This window comes from Zosterops lateralis, assembly GCF_965231275.1.
Source record: "Zosterops lateralis genome assembly, chromosome: 30".
Taxonomy (NCBI): domain Eukaryota; kingdom Metazoa; phylum Chordata; class Aves; order Passeriformes; family Zosteropidae; genus Zosterops; species Zosterops lateralis.
Window position 1 is genome coordinate 456,312 of NC_139790.1, and position 16,114 is coordinate 472,425.

General features: G+C 61.4%; 1 protein-coding gene across 1 annotated transcript; it reads right to left on the reverse strand.

Annotated features, from left to right (window-relative positions):
* Positions 1 to 52: 52 nt before the first annotated feature.
* On the reverse strand, positions 53 to 13,911 carry PLEKHA2 (pleckstrin homology domain containing A2). The gene is made up of 12 exons (XM_083880463.1): positions 13,872 to 13,911; positions 10,487 to 10,650; positions 9,985 to 10,041; positions 8,533 to 8,581; positions 8,332 to 8,429; positions 6,373 to 6,519; positions 4,787 to 4,924; positions 4,637 to 4,705; positions 4,438 to 4,508; positions 3,848 to 3,911; positions 3,543 to 3,620; positions 53 to 3,436 (listed from the first exon to the last, which is right to left on the reverse strand). The coding sequence occupies exons 2-12, from the start codon at positions 10,625 to 10,627 to the stop codon at positions 3,122 to 3,124; spliced, it is 1,227 nt and encodes a 408-aa protein (XP_083736589.1). The 5' UTR covers positions 10,628 to 10,650; positions 13,872 to 13,911; the 3' UTR covers positions 53 to 3,121.
* Positions 13,912 to 16,114: the final 2,203 nt, after the last annotated feature.

Below are 16,114 nucleotides of genomic sequence, written 5' to 3' on the forward strand. Positions count from 1 at the left end.
GGGGTCATGGTCTAGCTCTGAGGCCCCCCATTAATGAGCCAGCCCATTAATTCAGAGTCCCGAGCCCTGGTTACCTGGGGGACATGAGCCCCCTGAGATCTGGGAGCAGTCAGGGAGCTGGGAAAGGGCCAAGGGGCAGCTCCTGTCTGTGCCAGGGACACTCCAGCCCCAGCACAGGGCACCTGCAGCACCCAAAGGGTGCAAGAACCTCACACCCGAAAGAGGAAGCCCCACCAGCTGCAGGTTAAAAACTCACCAGGCTGAATAAAATGGGAAAAGGAAGCTGCAACAAGTCCCAGCCAGAGCCAGACACAAAATGTGAGTATGCAAATGTCTGGTCACATTTGAGAGAGAACAGCAAACACACACTCCCAGTCTGGCAGCTTTGACTGGGGGGCGGGGGGCAGCTTTGTCCTGAAAATGCCTTTCCTCAGCAGAACAGCAGGGCTGGAGGGGGAAAAAATTCTCCAGGGACTCAGAAAGAAAAAAAATAGCAATCCCTCGTGTAGAAGCCCACTGTCATTACCAGCTCCCACATCTCCAGCCCCCCAGTGCCAGCTTACAGCAGGACCTTGGTCCAGCAGCCTCCCTCCTCCCCAGGGAACATCTGGGACCTTGGTCCAGAGGGAATTGTGATGTCTCTGCCCTCACTGTGCCCAGAGCCTCTCCCTGTGCAGGGCAGCAGCTTGGGGAGCACGAGGAGCACGGGGAGCACCCACCCAGCTGCTGCAGTGTCCCCCCACCCCGGCAGGGACAGCACTCAACCCCCACAATAACCCTCACCCAAAATACACAGTGCAAACGGACAGCTTGGGAAAGTTATTAGGGTTTCCTTCTTTATTTAAAAACACCGGGGAGAAAAGGGCATTGCAGCATTTACAGGCAGGTCCCCCCGCCCCGGGAGTGACAGCATTGCCCACACGAGGGCCCCAGCACTAAGAGCACTTGGAATCCCCAGACAGCACTTTCAGAAACATCTGGAGCCAGGTGGGAATAAGCAAACCCCTCTCTCCCAAGGCACCCCAAATCTGCAGCACCCCCAGCAAAGCCCCACAGCTTCAGGAGGGAGCAGCTCCAGAGGGATGTGTCCATCCCACACCTGAGCCAGAAGCTGAGGGAAAACCAGTTTGCTTTAAAATAACCACAAAGATCCATCGAGGTCTGGCTGCATCCAGCCAGCCCTGGAACAGGAGGGAAATCCTTCCCTCCCTCCCAACACCACCCGTGTGTTCTGGACGGCTCTGGAGCCCAGCTGAGCTCCACATTTATTTGAACCTCACCTTCAGCCTTTGTGCTGTCCTGGGGATGCAGGAGGGTGGGAATGAGCAAAGGAATGTTGCAATAGTGCTGGAGCCACTGGTAGTTTCTGCTCCTGGATAATTACCCTTAATTGTGCAACAAGCCTCTGCTTTACCTTCCCAGGCCTGAGGAAACTGCAATTATCAAGCACCAGGAATACTCGGGAGTCTGTGGTTCCAAGGCCTTGCACCAAAGAACCACCATCCCTGTGCATTCCCTGCTCTCCAAAACTGAGATCAGAACGCTGTTAGTGAACACTGTGACTCTCTGATGGATGGCTTTACCAAACTACTAAAACAACCTTAAAACAGTGTTAGGAGCCAAACAGCAAGTCAGCATAAAAAAAAAGGAAAGTTTCAAACTCTACTGCAAATAAAGCAAAAAGGAGCAGAAGAAGGAACAGCAGGATCTAGGTAGCTAAAATTAAATAACATTAACACTCGCCTTGTACCGTTTGCATCAATTCCCACTCACTTTCATGGTCTCTGTGTTCTCCAGCACCTCCACACAATCCCATTTGAGACCCTCTTCCCCCTGAACTCGGGGGACCCCATTCCTGCCTCCCCCAGCTGCACAAAGGTCCCTCTGCTGTGCCCATCCTGCAGCAGCCCCACGGGACTGAGGCGGGAAGGTACAACTGGAATCACATTAAGGTCAGTCAGGCTAATCAAGGCTCAGGCTGAGGCACAGCTGTCAAACAGCTGGAGGCCCCAAAAGGGCTGGGACAAAGCAGATGTTCTGCTCCTGGGGAACACACTGGGCTGGGCTTGCAGAGCAGAGGAGGTGCCATGTGCCATGGCCAGGGAAGTGAAAGGGAAGCCGAGTTCTCCCTCGGCACCCGGGGATTGCACACACTCCTGGGGTGAAGGTATCAGACAATCTCTCTGCCAAGGGAACACCTGGAGTCTCTACACACTATTTATCACACCTACAGGAGCTCATTTGGTTATGGAAATGGCGATTCACATTGCTCTAGAAACTCCTGCTGGTTTCCATCTCGGGCGGGCAGTGGGTGAGTTGGCAGGACAAGTCTGCTCAGTCCCATCAGGTGCTGGGTGTTCATTGCTTTGTACTAAAAGTCCTTCACCACCTGGCAGGGCTACCTGTGCCCAGGTGTGCGAGTGCAAAACCAACATCTTACCTGAGGATGCTCCCACCTGGGAGCCACTGTCCCTCCGGCTGCCCTGCCCTGGCTCCTGCTCAGGAGGTACCAAAAGCCTTTGGAGGGGTTGAGCACCTGCCCGGGCTGGGGTTCAGCAGGAGCCACAGGTATAAAAAGAATTAAAAGCCAGCAGGTTGCTGATAAACCCTTGTGTGGGCAGTGGGGAGAGCTGGTCTCTGAGGGAGTAAGTCACTGTAAGGGGAAGCTGCAGTGAGCCCCCTGTGTGGGCAGCTCCACGCTGGCGTGTCCCAGCTCTGCCCCGGGGAATCTGAGCAGCATCAAAGGGGAGAGAAACATTTTACAAACGCAAGAAAAGGCCACACTAACCCCTCACGCCTCCGAGACCTCCTGCCACTTCCTCTAGACCTGGTTTGTGGGGGAAATGATGCAATTGCAGAAGATGTCCCCTCACACAGGTCCCCAGCGTCTCCTGCCCTGCACAGTGAGCGCCGGCACTGCCCGGAGGCACCTCCCAGGACATGGAACCACCGGGGCCAAGCCTGGGCAGGAGCAGCCAGGGCCTCCCTGCAGAGCAGGGCACCAGGATGTGGGTCCAGACGGATCCTGCACGGCAGGGAAGGGCTGTGCTGGAGGGAAGGGACCACCTGGCACAGCCCAAACCGCCCCACAGCCAGGGGGGAGGCGGCGCGTGGAGCCAGGTCACACATCAGAGGTCCGGATGCTTTCATCGTCCAGGTCGAAGGCAAAGGGCTTCTCCTTGAGGTGCTGCGGCTCCGAGCGGTGCCTCAGGCGTGTGCTGGGCACGGCTGTGCCCTCCTGCTCCCCCGGCACCAGCATTGACACCCTGAGCGGGGCCGGGCGCTGCCCCTCCGCCTGCGGCACCGGCGTCCAGGGCTGCCAGGAGGACGTGGAGGGGCCCCTGCCCGGGGCTCTGCGCTCCTCCACCGATGGCCGGGGCTGGGATGGGGCTGAGGAGACCCCAGGCCGGGCCATGGACCTCACAAAGGACATCTCCTGCAAGGACAGGGAAGAGTGAGGCTGATCCGATAAATAAATATCTCATACGCTGGTATAATCTGTATTTGACACTAAATATGAAACAAGAAAGTGCATGACCTACCCTGGGGCGGGTTTTGAGGGCCTGCACTGCCCCTGTGATGGCTCGGATCCAGCTGTGCATCTCCTCGGGGCTGTCTGCCTGCAAACACGGCACCCCAGTGAGGCTCAGCTGTCCTGGCATTCCCCAGGTTCAGCTCTGCCTTCTCCTGCTCTCACACACAGCCCCGATTATAAATAATCCCACCGGAGAAGTGAATCCCCCCTCACACTCGTGTGTTACAGCCCCACCTGCTCATGTGGGGAACAGCCCATTTCTCCAGAGCTGAACTTTCTGCCCCAAAAATGATCCCGGCCTCAGCTGCTCACCTGGATGTAGAAGGTCCTGGAGCTGGTTATGATTTCAAAGAGGTTGTCTCGCATCAGGAGGTCACTAGAAACAGAAAGAGACAGTCACACCCCAGCAGCCATCACGGACAGAAAAACCCTGTATTTATCTTCATCCCTGCAGTGTGCTGGGGAGGAACACACTGAGGGCAAAGCTTGGATCTCATTGGGATTCTGAGAGGAGTGCAGACCCCCAGAAAGCTTCAGCCAGAACCCCCCCAGCTCTTGCCCTGCCCCACCACAGTCCACTGCATTCCCATATTTAAATATCAGCTTCCTATTACTCATTAGGAATAAACACTTCAGAGATACTCTCCTACATCATATTTTTACTTCAGCTAAAGAGGTTTGTTTTCTTAGGTTATTCTTCATTGCAAGTCTTTAGGTCACCCTGATTTTATCAGCGTCTGCTGCAATAACTTGTTCCCCAGACGCTGCGGCCGCCTGGGCTGGTTTGGGGCAAACACCTCGAGAGCTGCTCCCACGAGCAGCTGGAGCAGCCCAGGCTCCCAGTGGCTGCTCTGGCCTGAACCAGCCCGGGGCAATGACAGGGAAATGAGGGGGAGAATTACCCAGACTTGACCAGGCACTCGTGGGTCTTGCAAACATCTTTCAAGAGGATCGAACGCAAAGGCTCCTTGTCCTGCAGAGGGGAGAGGAGACAGCGGTGGCCCCGGGGCTGGGATGTGCCTCCCCCGAGTCCCTGCACAGCCCCTGCACAGCCCAGCAGCGCTGCCAGAGCCCCAATGGGGGTCCTGGGGAGCCGCTCACCTGCTCACACTTGTAGTAACTGATGGAAAACTCATCCAGGACAAAGTACCGCCGCTTCCAGCTCTTCCTCTGGAAACGAGAAGGGAATTTTGGCGGGGTGCTCAGCCCTGCCCGTCCCCGCAGAGCATCCCCGGCCCTGCCCGCACTCACCACGTTGCCCTGTTTGACACAGAAGCCGCTCTTGAGCGGGGGCGGCCCCGCGGGCGGGCGGGCGGCCGAGGGGGGGATGTAACTCTGCGAGCGCCGCAGCAGAGGGTGGGCGGACAGCTCGCTGCCCTCCCCGCCGTCCTGCAGCAGAGAGAGAGAGAACAGTCACCGTGAGCGGCGGGACAGCCCTGCGGGAAGGCAGGACACCCCCTGCAGGGAAAAGCCCTGACACCAGCCCCGAGTGAAGCGTGTGAGCCAAGGGCTCATGGCAGGGCTGGGCATGGGCAGCCCAAAATCCACCCCTGGCCCCCCTGAGCACCCCCCAGGGCACCCCAAGGGCCAGCCCTGCCCTGCCTCCAGCACCATCCCAGCACTGCCCTCCTTTCCCCCAGCAGCAGGGAGGATGCTTGAGATGAAACATCTTCTGCACTCAGTTTATTCCCCATCCCTCCAAACCCTTCCTCCTGCTGGGCTGAGGTTTGGGCACTGCCCTGGCAGGGGGGTGGCCCTGCAGTGGTGACACTGCAAACCTGCCACAGCTGCTCTGGGGTCCCCAGAACACACAAACAGCTCTTTGTCTGGCCTGTCAGGGCTGCTCAGCCCTTGAGGAGAGGAGAGGAGAGGAGAGGAGAGGAGAGGAGAGGAGAGGAGAGGAGAGGAGAGGAGAGGAGAGGAGAGGAGAGGAGAGGAGAGGAGAGGAGAGGAGAGGAGAGGAGAGGAGAGGAGAGGAGCACACCAGCCCTGCACCAGGGCATCACAGATGTGCTGTCCACAGGCAGAGGGGAGGACAGATGTGGTGTCCACAGGCAGAGGATGCTCCTGCACCCGGGAGTGTCCCAGCCCAGGGCTGGGGTGATGCTCCCGGCCACCCCGGGGTGCAGCCAGGGCGTGGGACTCCCCACTGCCATCCTGGAGCAGCACGGGCTGGGGCACAGCCAGGAAACCACTGACACGCCCAGGAAGCTGCAGCAGGGGAATGGCCATTTCACACGGGGGAAGCAGCAAGAGCACGGAAATATTCTGGCAGCCGATGCGCCACCTCCAAAAAACCCCCTGTGCACCCCACAAACCCTCCGTACACCTCTGCATCCTGCCCAGCCCCGTGGCCAGGTTAGTGTTAAAGGCATCTGCCCACAGAAACTGCTGCAATGATCTAATTCTCCTCTCTATTTTTAGTGCTGCCACTGATAAGAGCCTGAAGTGAGGCCCAGAGCTGGACAAGTGCCCGAAGGTGGGAGATGCTGATGGCCACGAGCACACCCAGCTGGGCGCCAGGGAAGGGGATGTGCAGCCACCAGCCCTGGGACAGTCCCTGTGCTGGGGGCACAGACACAGCCTCCCTCTGCCCTGGGAACCTCGAGAGGTGACCTGCACCCAGGACATGTGGGTGGGTGGGTGGGTGGTGGTGGCCAGGAAGCCGAGCAGATTCATGACCTCCTTCTCCTCCTCCTCCTCCTCCTCCTCACACCCCCTTGTCTCATCACACTTCAGAGCAGACAAAGCAGAGGAGTTCAGGGTGCTCAGAGCAGCCATTTCTGCCTGCAGGGTTTGCAGGGACACTGTTTGCAGAAGTGAAAGTGGTTGATCACCTGGTTGATGGAGATGGGTGTGTGGAGCACGACCCCCCCGACAATCTCGGTTTTATAGGCCACCTGGGGCTTCCTCTCCTGGGCCTGGGACACCACTGGAGGCTTTGTGATTTCGGTGGCAGGTGGGACGCTGCCGCCCTTTGGCACCTGAGGGAGAAAGGAAGGGATGAGGGGCACAAGGTGACCATGCTGGGGGTCCCCCACACCTGCACTGGGCACCCCATCCCTGCCTAATGCAGCGACAACCCTTTAAAAACAACTCCTGGCCCTGCACCCCAGTTAGGGAGGGTGTGGAACCCCCTGGGAGGCAGGAGACACCCAGAGGAGAGATGAGAGGAGCTCAGTGATTAAACACCCCTCCACAGGCGCCTGTGATTTGCCTCTGCAGCTCAGTGAGTTTGTGGGACACTCGCTCCTTTAATTGTCCCCGCTCCACTTCCAGCCAGGCTTAATGAGGAGCTAACGAGGCTGAGCCACAGGCACAGCCACTGCCGTGCCCCCAGCGCTGGCTGTGCCCCCCTGAGCGCCCCACACCCCTGGGCAGAGGCTCCCAGCACCGTCACCCTCCCCTTTCCCTTCCCAGCTCCTTCCCTCTGCCACCTGCCTCTGCACAGAAAGGGGATTTTCCACATTTCCCTTCCCAACGCTGCACTTCAGTTCCCCTAACGCCAACCCCTCTGCTGCCTCCCCTAGAGCAGGGCACAGTGACAGCACAGCCTCATCCCGGGAGCCCTGGCTGTCCCAGGCAGCCTGTGACAACTCCCTGCAGGGCTGGATCAGCCGGTCGGCCAGCTGGGCCACAGCCAGAGTCGGGATGGGCTGGCCAAAACCAGGGCACGGAAATCACCGCGGCTTCTCGCAGGAGGAGAAGATGCAGCTCATCCTCCTGCCAGCCCAGCTCCCACCTCTGCCAGCCCAGCAGGACCCCCTGCCCCACAGGCCCAGAGGCAGAGACCCTGGAGGGGTCCCCACTGCTGATAGTACAGCCAGACCCAGAGCCCGGGCAGGCTCTGGCCACAGCTCTGGCCAGCTCTGGAGGTGAGCCTGTGGCCAATATCAGCTGGACCCAGAAAGAGAAGCCACGAGCCAGAGCAGTCTGGTGGCTACAGGTGCAAAGGCTGCCACAATTAATGTATTTACAGAGAAAGGAAGAAAATACAAGCTAGGTCTGGTCTTGCAGATGAGTTTCCCATAGAGACTGCAATATGGCACTCCAGGGATTTTAAAGAAAAAACTCAGGGATAGGCCCCAATCAAACTGTTTACATGATTTTTCCTTACATTTAGTTTACACACCATAAACAACACGCATCAGTGCGTGACCTAGTAAAACTCTGCTCACGTTATGCGCCAGCCCCACTGCTGACTGCAGCTCAGCAGGAGCCCCCAGCCCTGTGACAGGGATCCCCATCCAGGCAGAATCCATCCTGGAGCTCCCAAACCCCCGGTGGCAGCTGAGCGTCCCCCCAGCCTGGGGCCAGGGCTGCCAGGGAGGGACAGAGCCCAGCCCTCAGCGCAGGGCAGCTGCAGAGCTCAGGCTCTGACAGGGACCGGGTCAGTGCCCATCAGCTCACGGCTCTGTGAGCACACGGCACACGAGAGGAGATGGCAGATGAGCCCCTCTGGATGCAGGCACAGCCTGCCTCGCCGGGCCCCGCAGTGCAGGGCATTCCAGGAAGAATAAAAAGGGAATAAATAAGTTACTGAAGCACAATAAAGCCACCCTTTGATGGCCACAGTGAGGAGCTGGCTGGGCCAGATCCCAGCAGGAGGAGGAGGAGGAGGAAGGCCTGGAACAGGAGGGGATGTGGAAGGCTCCAGCAGGACCTCCCTGGAGCACAGCTGCCGTCCCCCACAGCTGGGCTGGGAGGGAGAAGGAAGATCCACAAGTAAACCCCGACCATAAAGGATCCCTGGGGAGGGTGGGAGGAACAACTGAGAAGAGCATTAAGTAACCTACCGTGATCTTACTGGCCCTGTTCAGTGCCTCCACCCAGTCCTGCAGGTCCTTCTGGTCACTGGCTTGCAAGAAATAGCGCTGGGACAGAGCGTTGATAACTGCAGGGAGGGGAGGACAAGGAGGGTTGGCAGCAGATTCATGGCCCAGGCACCCACACTGGTCCCCCCACAGAGCCCACCGAGATCCCACCCACTCACTCACCAAAGCAGAAGGGGGTTTTAGGCTTCTGTTTCGGGGTGGCAATGCTGACCTGTGACAAAATCAGGGGGAAAATTAGAGATAACAGCACATATCGACAGTGGGCAGAAGAGCTGGGAGTTTCCACCTGCCCACCCCCCTCCCTGCCAGGACAGGACCCCCGAGCAGGACCCCATGAGGAGCCTGAGGCAGAGCAGAGCTGTGCCAGCTGAAGGGAACCCGTGTCAGAGCAGCTCCGGCCACAGGCAGCAGAGGGGGCCGGTCCAGGGAGGGTCAGCACGGAGCCAGGACTTTTCATCCCCTGCATCCCCCCAGGCACCGCCTGAGCTGCCAGCATAGGACAGAAAGCTTTCAAAGGACCTGAAAACACGCGTTCTTCTGCATTAACACAGTCACTCTCATCAGCAATTAAGAGAATTGAGGGAAAACAGGGGTGGTTTTTTCCCTGTAGAGTAAGAATCGTTTATATAAGAATAATATTCCTTGAGGCTCCACAAACAGCATTCATGGAGTATTTATTCTGACAGTCCTCCTCTTTCAAAGCCAGTCCATAATGCTTTAAATATGTTTTCTCAAGCAAACCTCCATTTTTCTGGTATATTTCCTGTTGGTAGTTCCAGCCACTGACAGAACCCGAGCCCGCAGTTTGTGACCAAATGCTGTCCCTGCAGCAATTTTCATTTAAACTAAAACCTATATAATTTGTGAGGCTCTCTCCGAAATGGGGAAGGCTCAGCCTCCCAGCATTGCTTCATCTGCGCTTAATTTATAAATCATGATTCAGCAGGAACAGAAAGATCTGTCCAATGCTAAATCCAGCTCCAGGATAAGGCTGAGCTGTGCCTGCTGAGGCAGCCACAAGCCCCCCACTCCCCCAGAGCAGCTGAGGGGCCACTTGCAGGAGGAGGGTGGTGGCAGCTCCACTTTCCACAGGCAGCCACAGCTCCGCTCTCAGTCACTGGCCCTGCCACAGTCGTTGCTTGTTGCACTATTCCTGCAGACTGGGTAACACACAGGTGAGTTTTTCCAGGACGTCTCATCCTTCAGAGTTGCCCTCTGAGCACAGGGAGAGCTCCTGAGACACTGCTCAGGCCATGGCCAGCTCTGTGCCCAGCTCACACTAACACCACACTCCTGTTCCCACTCAGCCCTGGGCACCCCGTGTGTCCTTCCTCTCAGCAGAGCAGTTCCTCTTCCTCCTGCAGCCCAGCCTTGCACCCCGTCCCAGGCTGGTCCATGGGTGAAGATGAACACAGCCCCAGTCCTTGTGCTGTGGGGTCTCTCCCTGCTTCCCACAGCCCCAGTTCATCCCAGGGAGATGTTCATGAGCTCAGGGAGGACCAGGAGCCAGCCTGGGGTGCTTCCAGGGCAAGCCATGGCCTCTCCTGGGAATGCCACAAGGACAAGGGGAAAACAGGGAGCACTCGCCTTCCCTCTGCCCCACCCCAACAATACCTTGGAGATATAGGTCAGCTGCAGGGATCCGACAGCACCTGCTCCAATGGCCAGGTTCTGCAACACACACAACGAGCAGTGGGAGGTAAATGACAGGGAGAAGGTGGCGGGGGCAATCCAGCCTGTCCTCTGTGCCCTCGGGGTCAGGCAGCAGCTGCCATCCTCAGCCATTTCCCTCTCCTGCACCTGCTTCTGCTCAGACCCCTCTGAGCAGTGGGAGCAGCCCTGCTGAGCTCCTTGGGACAGTCCTGGACACCACAGAGGTGACAGAAGGGCTGGAGCCTGGTCGTGGCCACGCTCAGCCATGGGACACTGACACAGCAGGCAGGGACCTGGGGTTAGGGTTAGGGGAGACATCTCCAGGGAGACCTGGAGGAGATGCCTCATCCAGGGAGGCTGAGATGTGCCCGCAGACTCACTGACAGCTTCATGGACATGCCCAGCACGTGTGCCCACCTGAGGATTGTCCATGTGCCCACCTGAGGATTGTCCATGTGCCCACCTGAGGATTGTCCATGTACCACAGGAGGTGGTTGGCCTGGGTGTCCAGGATGAAATACCTCCGCAGGAACTTGCCACAGGTCTCATTTTCCTCAATGTCCAGGAAGCCGCAGATCCGGTTCTGTCGGTCCAGGTACGGCATTCCGGGCTCCTTCTGGCATCACCCTGGGCAGGGGGGCAGCAGGAAGGGAGGTGGGTGCTCTGCTCCCCAGGGAGCTGCTCCTGCACCCACGGCCACCCAACCCACCCCAGGCAGCTGCTCCAGGATGTCAGTGCAGCCACTCAGCCAGAGCTGAGCTCTCCCCAGGGAGATGGAGGGGAAAACTTCCCAACCCATCACTGCCAGCCCCAAGGGCCACCAAACCCCACAAGTGAGGGAAAGGTAGCCACAAAGGGTCTGACATGAGACACCAGATCCCTGAGAACTGTGGCGAAAAACAACCCCAAAGCATCGTGCTAGAGAGAGCCTGAGCACACTCCCAGGAAACGGGGAACAATCTGCAACTCCAGCAGAAAATCTGTGCAGCCAGGATGCCGAGTCAGCAGGGAGAACAATGGCCCACCACGGCAGGGCCACACGGTGCCCCCAGCTCTGCCAGGGGCACGGACCCTCCCCAGCACGGGAGGTCTCCTCAGAGGCCCCCTGGCTGCAGGGGGAACACTGTCATCACTCCCAGCCCCGCGTGGGGAGCAGAAGCAGCACCCAGAGAGCCCCAGGGGGGCAGGACAGGCCCCAGTGCCCGGGCAGAGCCCCCTCCCCACGGCACAGGGCACAGGGCAGGGATGGGAGCAGCCGTTACCCAAAGGATGTGAGCGAGCCCGGTGTGGTTTGTCTGGCAGGAGAGTGGTGATCACGCAGGTGCCAGAAGCAGAGCTGCGCAAATAAAAGAACTCATGCAGAAAAGGAGGAAATACTATTTTTGAGCTGCAGTGGAGCGGGGCCCGGGGGGCGAGCGTTGCGCAAGAGCCGGGGTGCAGCTGCAAAGGTACAGGAGGCAGAAAACAACCTGCTCTCGGCATCTCGGTTCATCACCGACATTTCAGAGATGGGTATGGGGGCCTGGCTCATGGGGGCAGTGCTGCTGCAGGGGGAGAGGTTGTTTTAGACAAACAACCTGGCCCTCTCCGGCCCCTCTGGCACCCCCCAAGACCCTACAGCCGTACCCCCTTCCCCTGGAGCCCCTGGCCCGGCCCGAGGCGCTCACTGGGACAGTGCTGCTGCAGGGGGAGAGGTTGTTCTAGACCAACGACACTGCCCTGGCACAAGGGTTTCTGTGGGCACTTCTCACTGCTTTTCCGTGGGGTTATTTTTGTGGTGGGGAAGCCCATGGAAAGCCAATCCCAAGGCACCTTCAACCATCTCAGCACGTTCACAGCAAACCTCATAAACCCTTCCTTGTGCTGACAACAAAGGTCTAGAGATTCCTGCTTAGGAGACAGACAAGGAGAAAGCAGAATGTGCCACAGGCAGCAGAGAGAGGAGTCCCCAGCCCCATGGGACACCCCTTGGGAGTCCCCATGTCCCACCACCCCCATCCTTCACCACCACGGGCTCATCTGGGAGCCCACAAGGCAGCTCAGCCCTTCTGTGCACACTGACCTCAGGCTGCACAAACCTCTGTGCAGAGGAGACGGGGATTGCCCCACACTCTGCACCAAGTCAGGCACGTTCCTGTCCCCTCACATCCCTCTGCCCACAGGACACAAACAATCTCTGTCAGGAGCCACCAAAAACTGCACTTTCCATAAGAAAATGATAAAAGGAGCATCTCCAGCCGTGCTAACATGTGGGGCACTGCTCAGGAACTCCAGGAGGGTCAGAAAATGTTCAAATTTCTAGTGAAGCATATCAGAGACTCTTTCCTACCTCTGAAGCAACTGACCTGCCAGTTTTGTCAGTCACAATATCCCACCAAAGACCCCCCTTTCCTGACTCAGGGAATGACAAACAACTGGGCTGCAGAAGAAGGTTCACAGCAAAGCCACCCCCTGCCTGTGTGAGATAAGGGGAAGTGCTCCCGGGGGAGGCAGGAGGTGCAGGGCACTGTTCCCGCAGCACCGAGTCCCCTGTGCAGCCCCGGGTGGCTCAGAGGCCTCGTGTGCAGCCACACGGTCAGACTTTCCGGGAAGCTCCTCAGGGTGCTCCTGCCCCATCTCAGCTCCCCGAGCCCTGCTCTGTCCCGGCACAGCCACAGGAACAGCCCGGGAACGCTGGGCACAAAAACCCGGGGCCACGGGGGACCCGAGACCCGGAGCATCACAGCTCTGCTGCCGGGATGCAGCTCCTGGGCACCTCCTCACAGCGCCCACCGCTCTGTGGGCAGCCACAGCCTCCTCCTCCTCCTCCTCCTGTCTCACACCTGTCCCGGTGTCCCGGGGGGCAGGATGCCCCCCCATCCCCGGGGGGCCAGGACCCTCCATCCCTGGGGGGGAAAGTTGACACCCCATCCCCGGGGGGCAGGATGAACCCCCATCCCCGGGGGGCCGGGACCCTCCATCCCTGGGGGGAAAGTTGACACCCCATCCCCGGGGGGCAGGATGAACCCCCATGCCCGGGGGGACAGGATCCCCCTCCATCCTGGGGTCAGGATGCCCCCCCATCCCGAGGGCGCCGTGGGGACCCGCCGTGCCCCGCCCAGCGGCCGCAGCCCCGTTTCCCCTCCCCCGCTCCTGCAGAGGCGCTCCCGGAGCCCCCGGGGCGAGACTCTGCCCCGAGCGCGGGACAGACGGGGCGGGCAGCGCCCAGGAACTCTCTCCGACTAATCCCAGATATTTCCCTTAATTCAACCATCAACCTGTTGGGAGGAGGCTGGACCCGGCTCCTCATCGGCCACAGAGAGGCGGAGAACGCCGAGAACAGCGGCAAAGCCCGATCCCCCATACGGCTGCCCCAAACCCCGATCCCCGCACGGGCTGCCCCAAACCCACAGACTCTGGGCGAGGACGGTGCCTGGAGCGTTCCCGGAGCTCCCAAAGGGACCCCCCGCTCCTGGCAGGGCCCCCTCGCTGCCCCCGACACTTCTGTGCAGGACCCGCCGGGCAGGAGGCGCGGGCACCGCGGGGGCTCCGCTCCAGCCCCGGCACGGATGGGGCTGCGGGAACCGGAGTCTCCGCCAGGGACGGGGGGACCAGCCCGGGGCGGCATCCCCAGCGCCCCCCGCATCCCTCATCCCCAGCGCCCCCCGGGCCGTGTCCCCAGCGCCCCCCGGGCCGTGTGAGGGGCACAGACACCCCCGCCCGCTCCGGGGGACTCGGGGGAAGGAAGGGGCCGGAGGGAGGGAGGGAGGATGGGGACGGGACTCCCAGTGCCCCCCGCCCGCCCCGCGGGGTCTCTGGAGGGCGAGCGCTGTCCCAGCGGCCCCGAGCGCCCCCCGGCCCGCACTTACCCCGCGGTGTCCCTGGGCTGTGCATGGCGGGGCGGGCGGGGGGCTCCGGGGCTGCGGGCGGGGGGCTCCGGCCGGGGCTGCGGGCGGGGGGCTCCGGGGCTGCGGGCGGGGGGCTCCGGGGCTGCGGGCAGGGGGCTCCGGCCGGGGCTGCGGGCGGGGGGCTCCGGGGCTGCGGGCGGGGGGCTCCGGGGCTCCGGGGCTGCGGGCGCTGCGCTCGCCGGGCAGCGCTGGGAGGAGGAGGAGGAGGAGGACAGGAGGACGGACGGACAGACGGAGGGGGTGTGCCCCTGGCTCCGCCGTCGCTTCTTTCCGGGTTAATTACGTGTGTCATTAGCAAAGCCGGCCCCGGATGTGAGTGCGGGGCGCGGGCCGGGGGGTCGCTGTCGGTCCCTCTGTCCCCTGTCCGTCTGTCCGGGTCCCTCCCGCACCTGCCGCGGCCCCGGGATGTCCCGGGGGGCCAAAGCCGCGGGGAGGGGTCGGGGCAGCCCGGGGGGTCCCAGGCCAGCCTGTGCCGTGTCCCCCGTGTCCCCCGTGTCCCCCCCGTGTCCCCCGTGTCCCCCCCGTGTCCCCGTGTCCCCCGTGTCCCCCGTGTCCCCCGTGTCCCCGTGTCCCCGTGTCCCCCGTGTCCCCGTGTCCCCCCCGTGTCCCCGTGTCCCCCGTGTCCCCCGTGTCCCCCGTGTCCCCGTGTCCCCCGTGTCCCCCCCGTGTCCCCTGTGTCCCCCGTGTCCCCCGTGTCCCCCGTGTCCCCGTGTCCTCTGTGTCCCCCCGGGCTCGGGGGGCTCCCGGTGACTCCCCCAGACCCGGCACAACCCCCCGGTCGGTGCCCGGGGGGGCCCTGCCGGGGATGAGCCGGGTCGGGTCGCGGCTCCCGCAGGAGCGTCTCTGGGGAAGTTTCTCTCGATGCTCGGGGCGGATTTGGGAGCAGGAAACACCCGCTGCCCCCCCGCGCCGCCCAGGGGAAGCCCCACTTTCTCTCTGAAACTCCGTCTGGCCCCGGAGCGCTTTCCCCCGGCGCGGGTGAAACCGATCCCGGCGCTGCCGCCGCCGAGGGCGGGGGGGATGTGGCTCCGGACCCCGCCCCGTGTCCCTCCCAGGCTGGTCCTCTCCTTCTCCTGCTGCTCCTCCCGCCATCCCGGGGGTCCCGAGCCCCGCCCGGCCGTGCCTGCCCCCCGCTCTCCCCATCCCCCCTCCCTCTGCAGGGACAGAACTGCCCCACCGGGTGTTTTTACCCCGAGGCGCCTCTGGCGGCCCCTGTGCCCCCCCGAGCCGGGGCAGGGCCGGTTCCGTGTGCGGGGACCCGGCAGCGGCTCCCGGGGCCGCTCCGCCTTCGTTCCCTCAGCCCCTGAGCGCCCCTCCGGGATCTCCCGGTGCCTTTTCCTGCTGTGCCCCCTGTGCGGGTCCGAGCAGCCCCCGGAACTCACCGAGACCCCGCGTTACAGAGGAAGGGGCGTGGGGATGTCCCGGGGCAGGGCCGGGCTCTGCCGGGACCTTTGGGGATTCCAGCGGCGGCCGGAGCCCCCCGCGGGAGAAAACCCTCCGTGTGCCGCGGGGAGGAGCGGGAGACACGGCAGAGAGGGAATATTCCGCTTTCCAGAGGCTCCTCTGCACCGGCGGCGGCCCAGGGACCCTCAGGCGTGTGTTAACCCTCACAGGACCGTGGTGTCCCTGCTCTACAGGACTGTGATGTCCCTGGCCCTGCTCTCAGGACTGTGATGTCCCTGCTCTGCAGGACTGTGATGTCCCTGGCCCTGCTCTGCAGGACTGTGATGTCCCTGGCCCTGCTCTGCAGGACTGTGATGTCCCTGCTCTCAGGACTGTGATGTCCATGTGTCCTGCAGGACTGTGATGTCCCTGTTCTCAGGACTGTGATGTGCCTGCCCTGCAGGATTTGTGACCCTCCCACCCTCCAGCACCCACCGAGCTCTCTGTTCCAGCCCCATCCTCCAGCTGTGGGCTGCACGGCTGGCTCTGCACGTGCTGAATTCCTCCTTTTCCTCTGTTCAAACTCGCCCTTCTCGGTTTCAGTACCCGTTCCCGTTTTCTCTGTGCGCTGCCCGGGGCAGAGCCGGCAATGGGCCGGGGGCTGCTGCTGGCCCGGGTTACAGTTCCTGTGTCAAACCTTCATTGTCCCAGCCGTCCCTCATCCCTTCATCACCCCCTTCCTGCTCTCCTCACTCTCTCCACTCGCTTTTACCGTTTTCCCTCACGGAACCAAACCTCGCCAACCCCTCCTGGGTTCTTTC

What these genes read in the sequence shown, in the direction of transcription:
- PLEKHA2 (XM_083880463.1), bottom strand. Translation starts at nt 10,627, where the DNA reads ATGCCGTACCTGGACCGACAGAACCGGATCTGCGGCTTCCTGGACATT. An exon ending in GTTACTACAAGTGTGAGCAG is followed by an intron (nt 4,509 to 4,636) that starts GTGAGCGGCTCC and finishes TCCCCTCTGCAG; the next exon opens with GACAAGGAGCCTTTGCGTTC. An exon ending in CCCTCAAAACCCGCCCCAGG is followed by an intron (nt 3,437 to 3,542) that starts GTAGGTCATGCA and finishes CTGTCCTTGCAG; the next exon opens with GAGATGTCCTTTGTGAGGTC.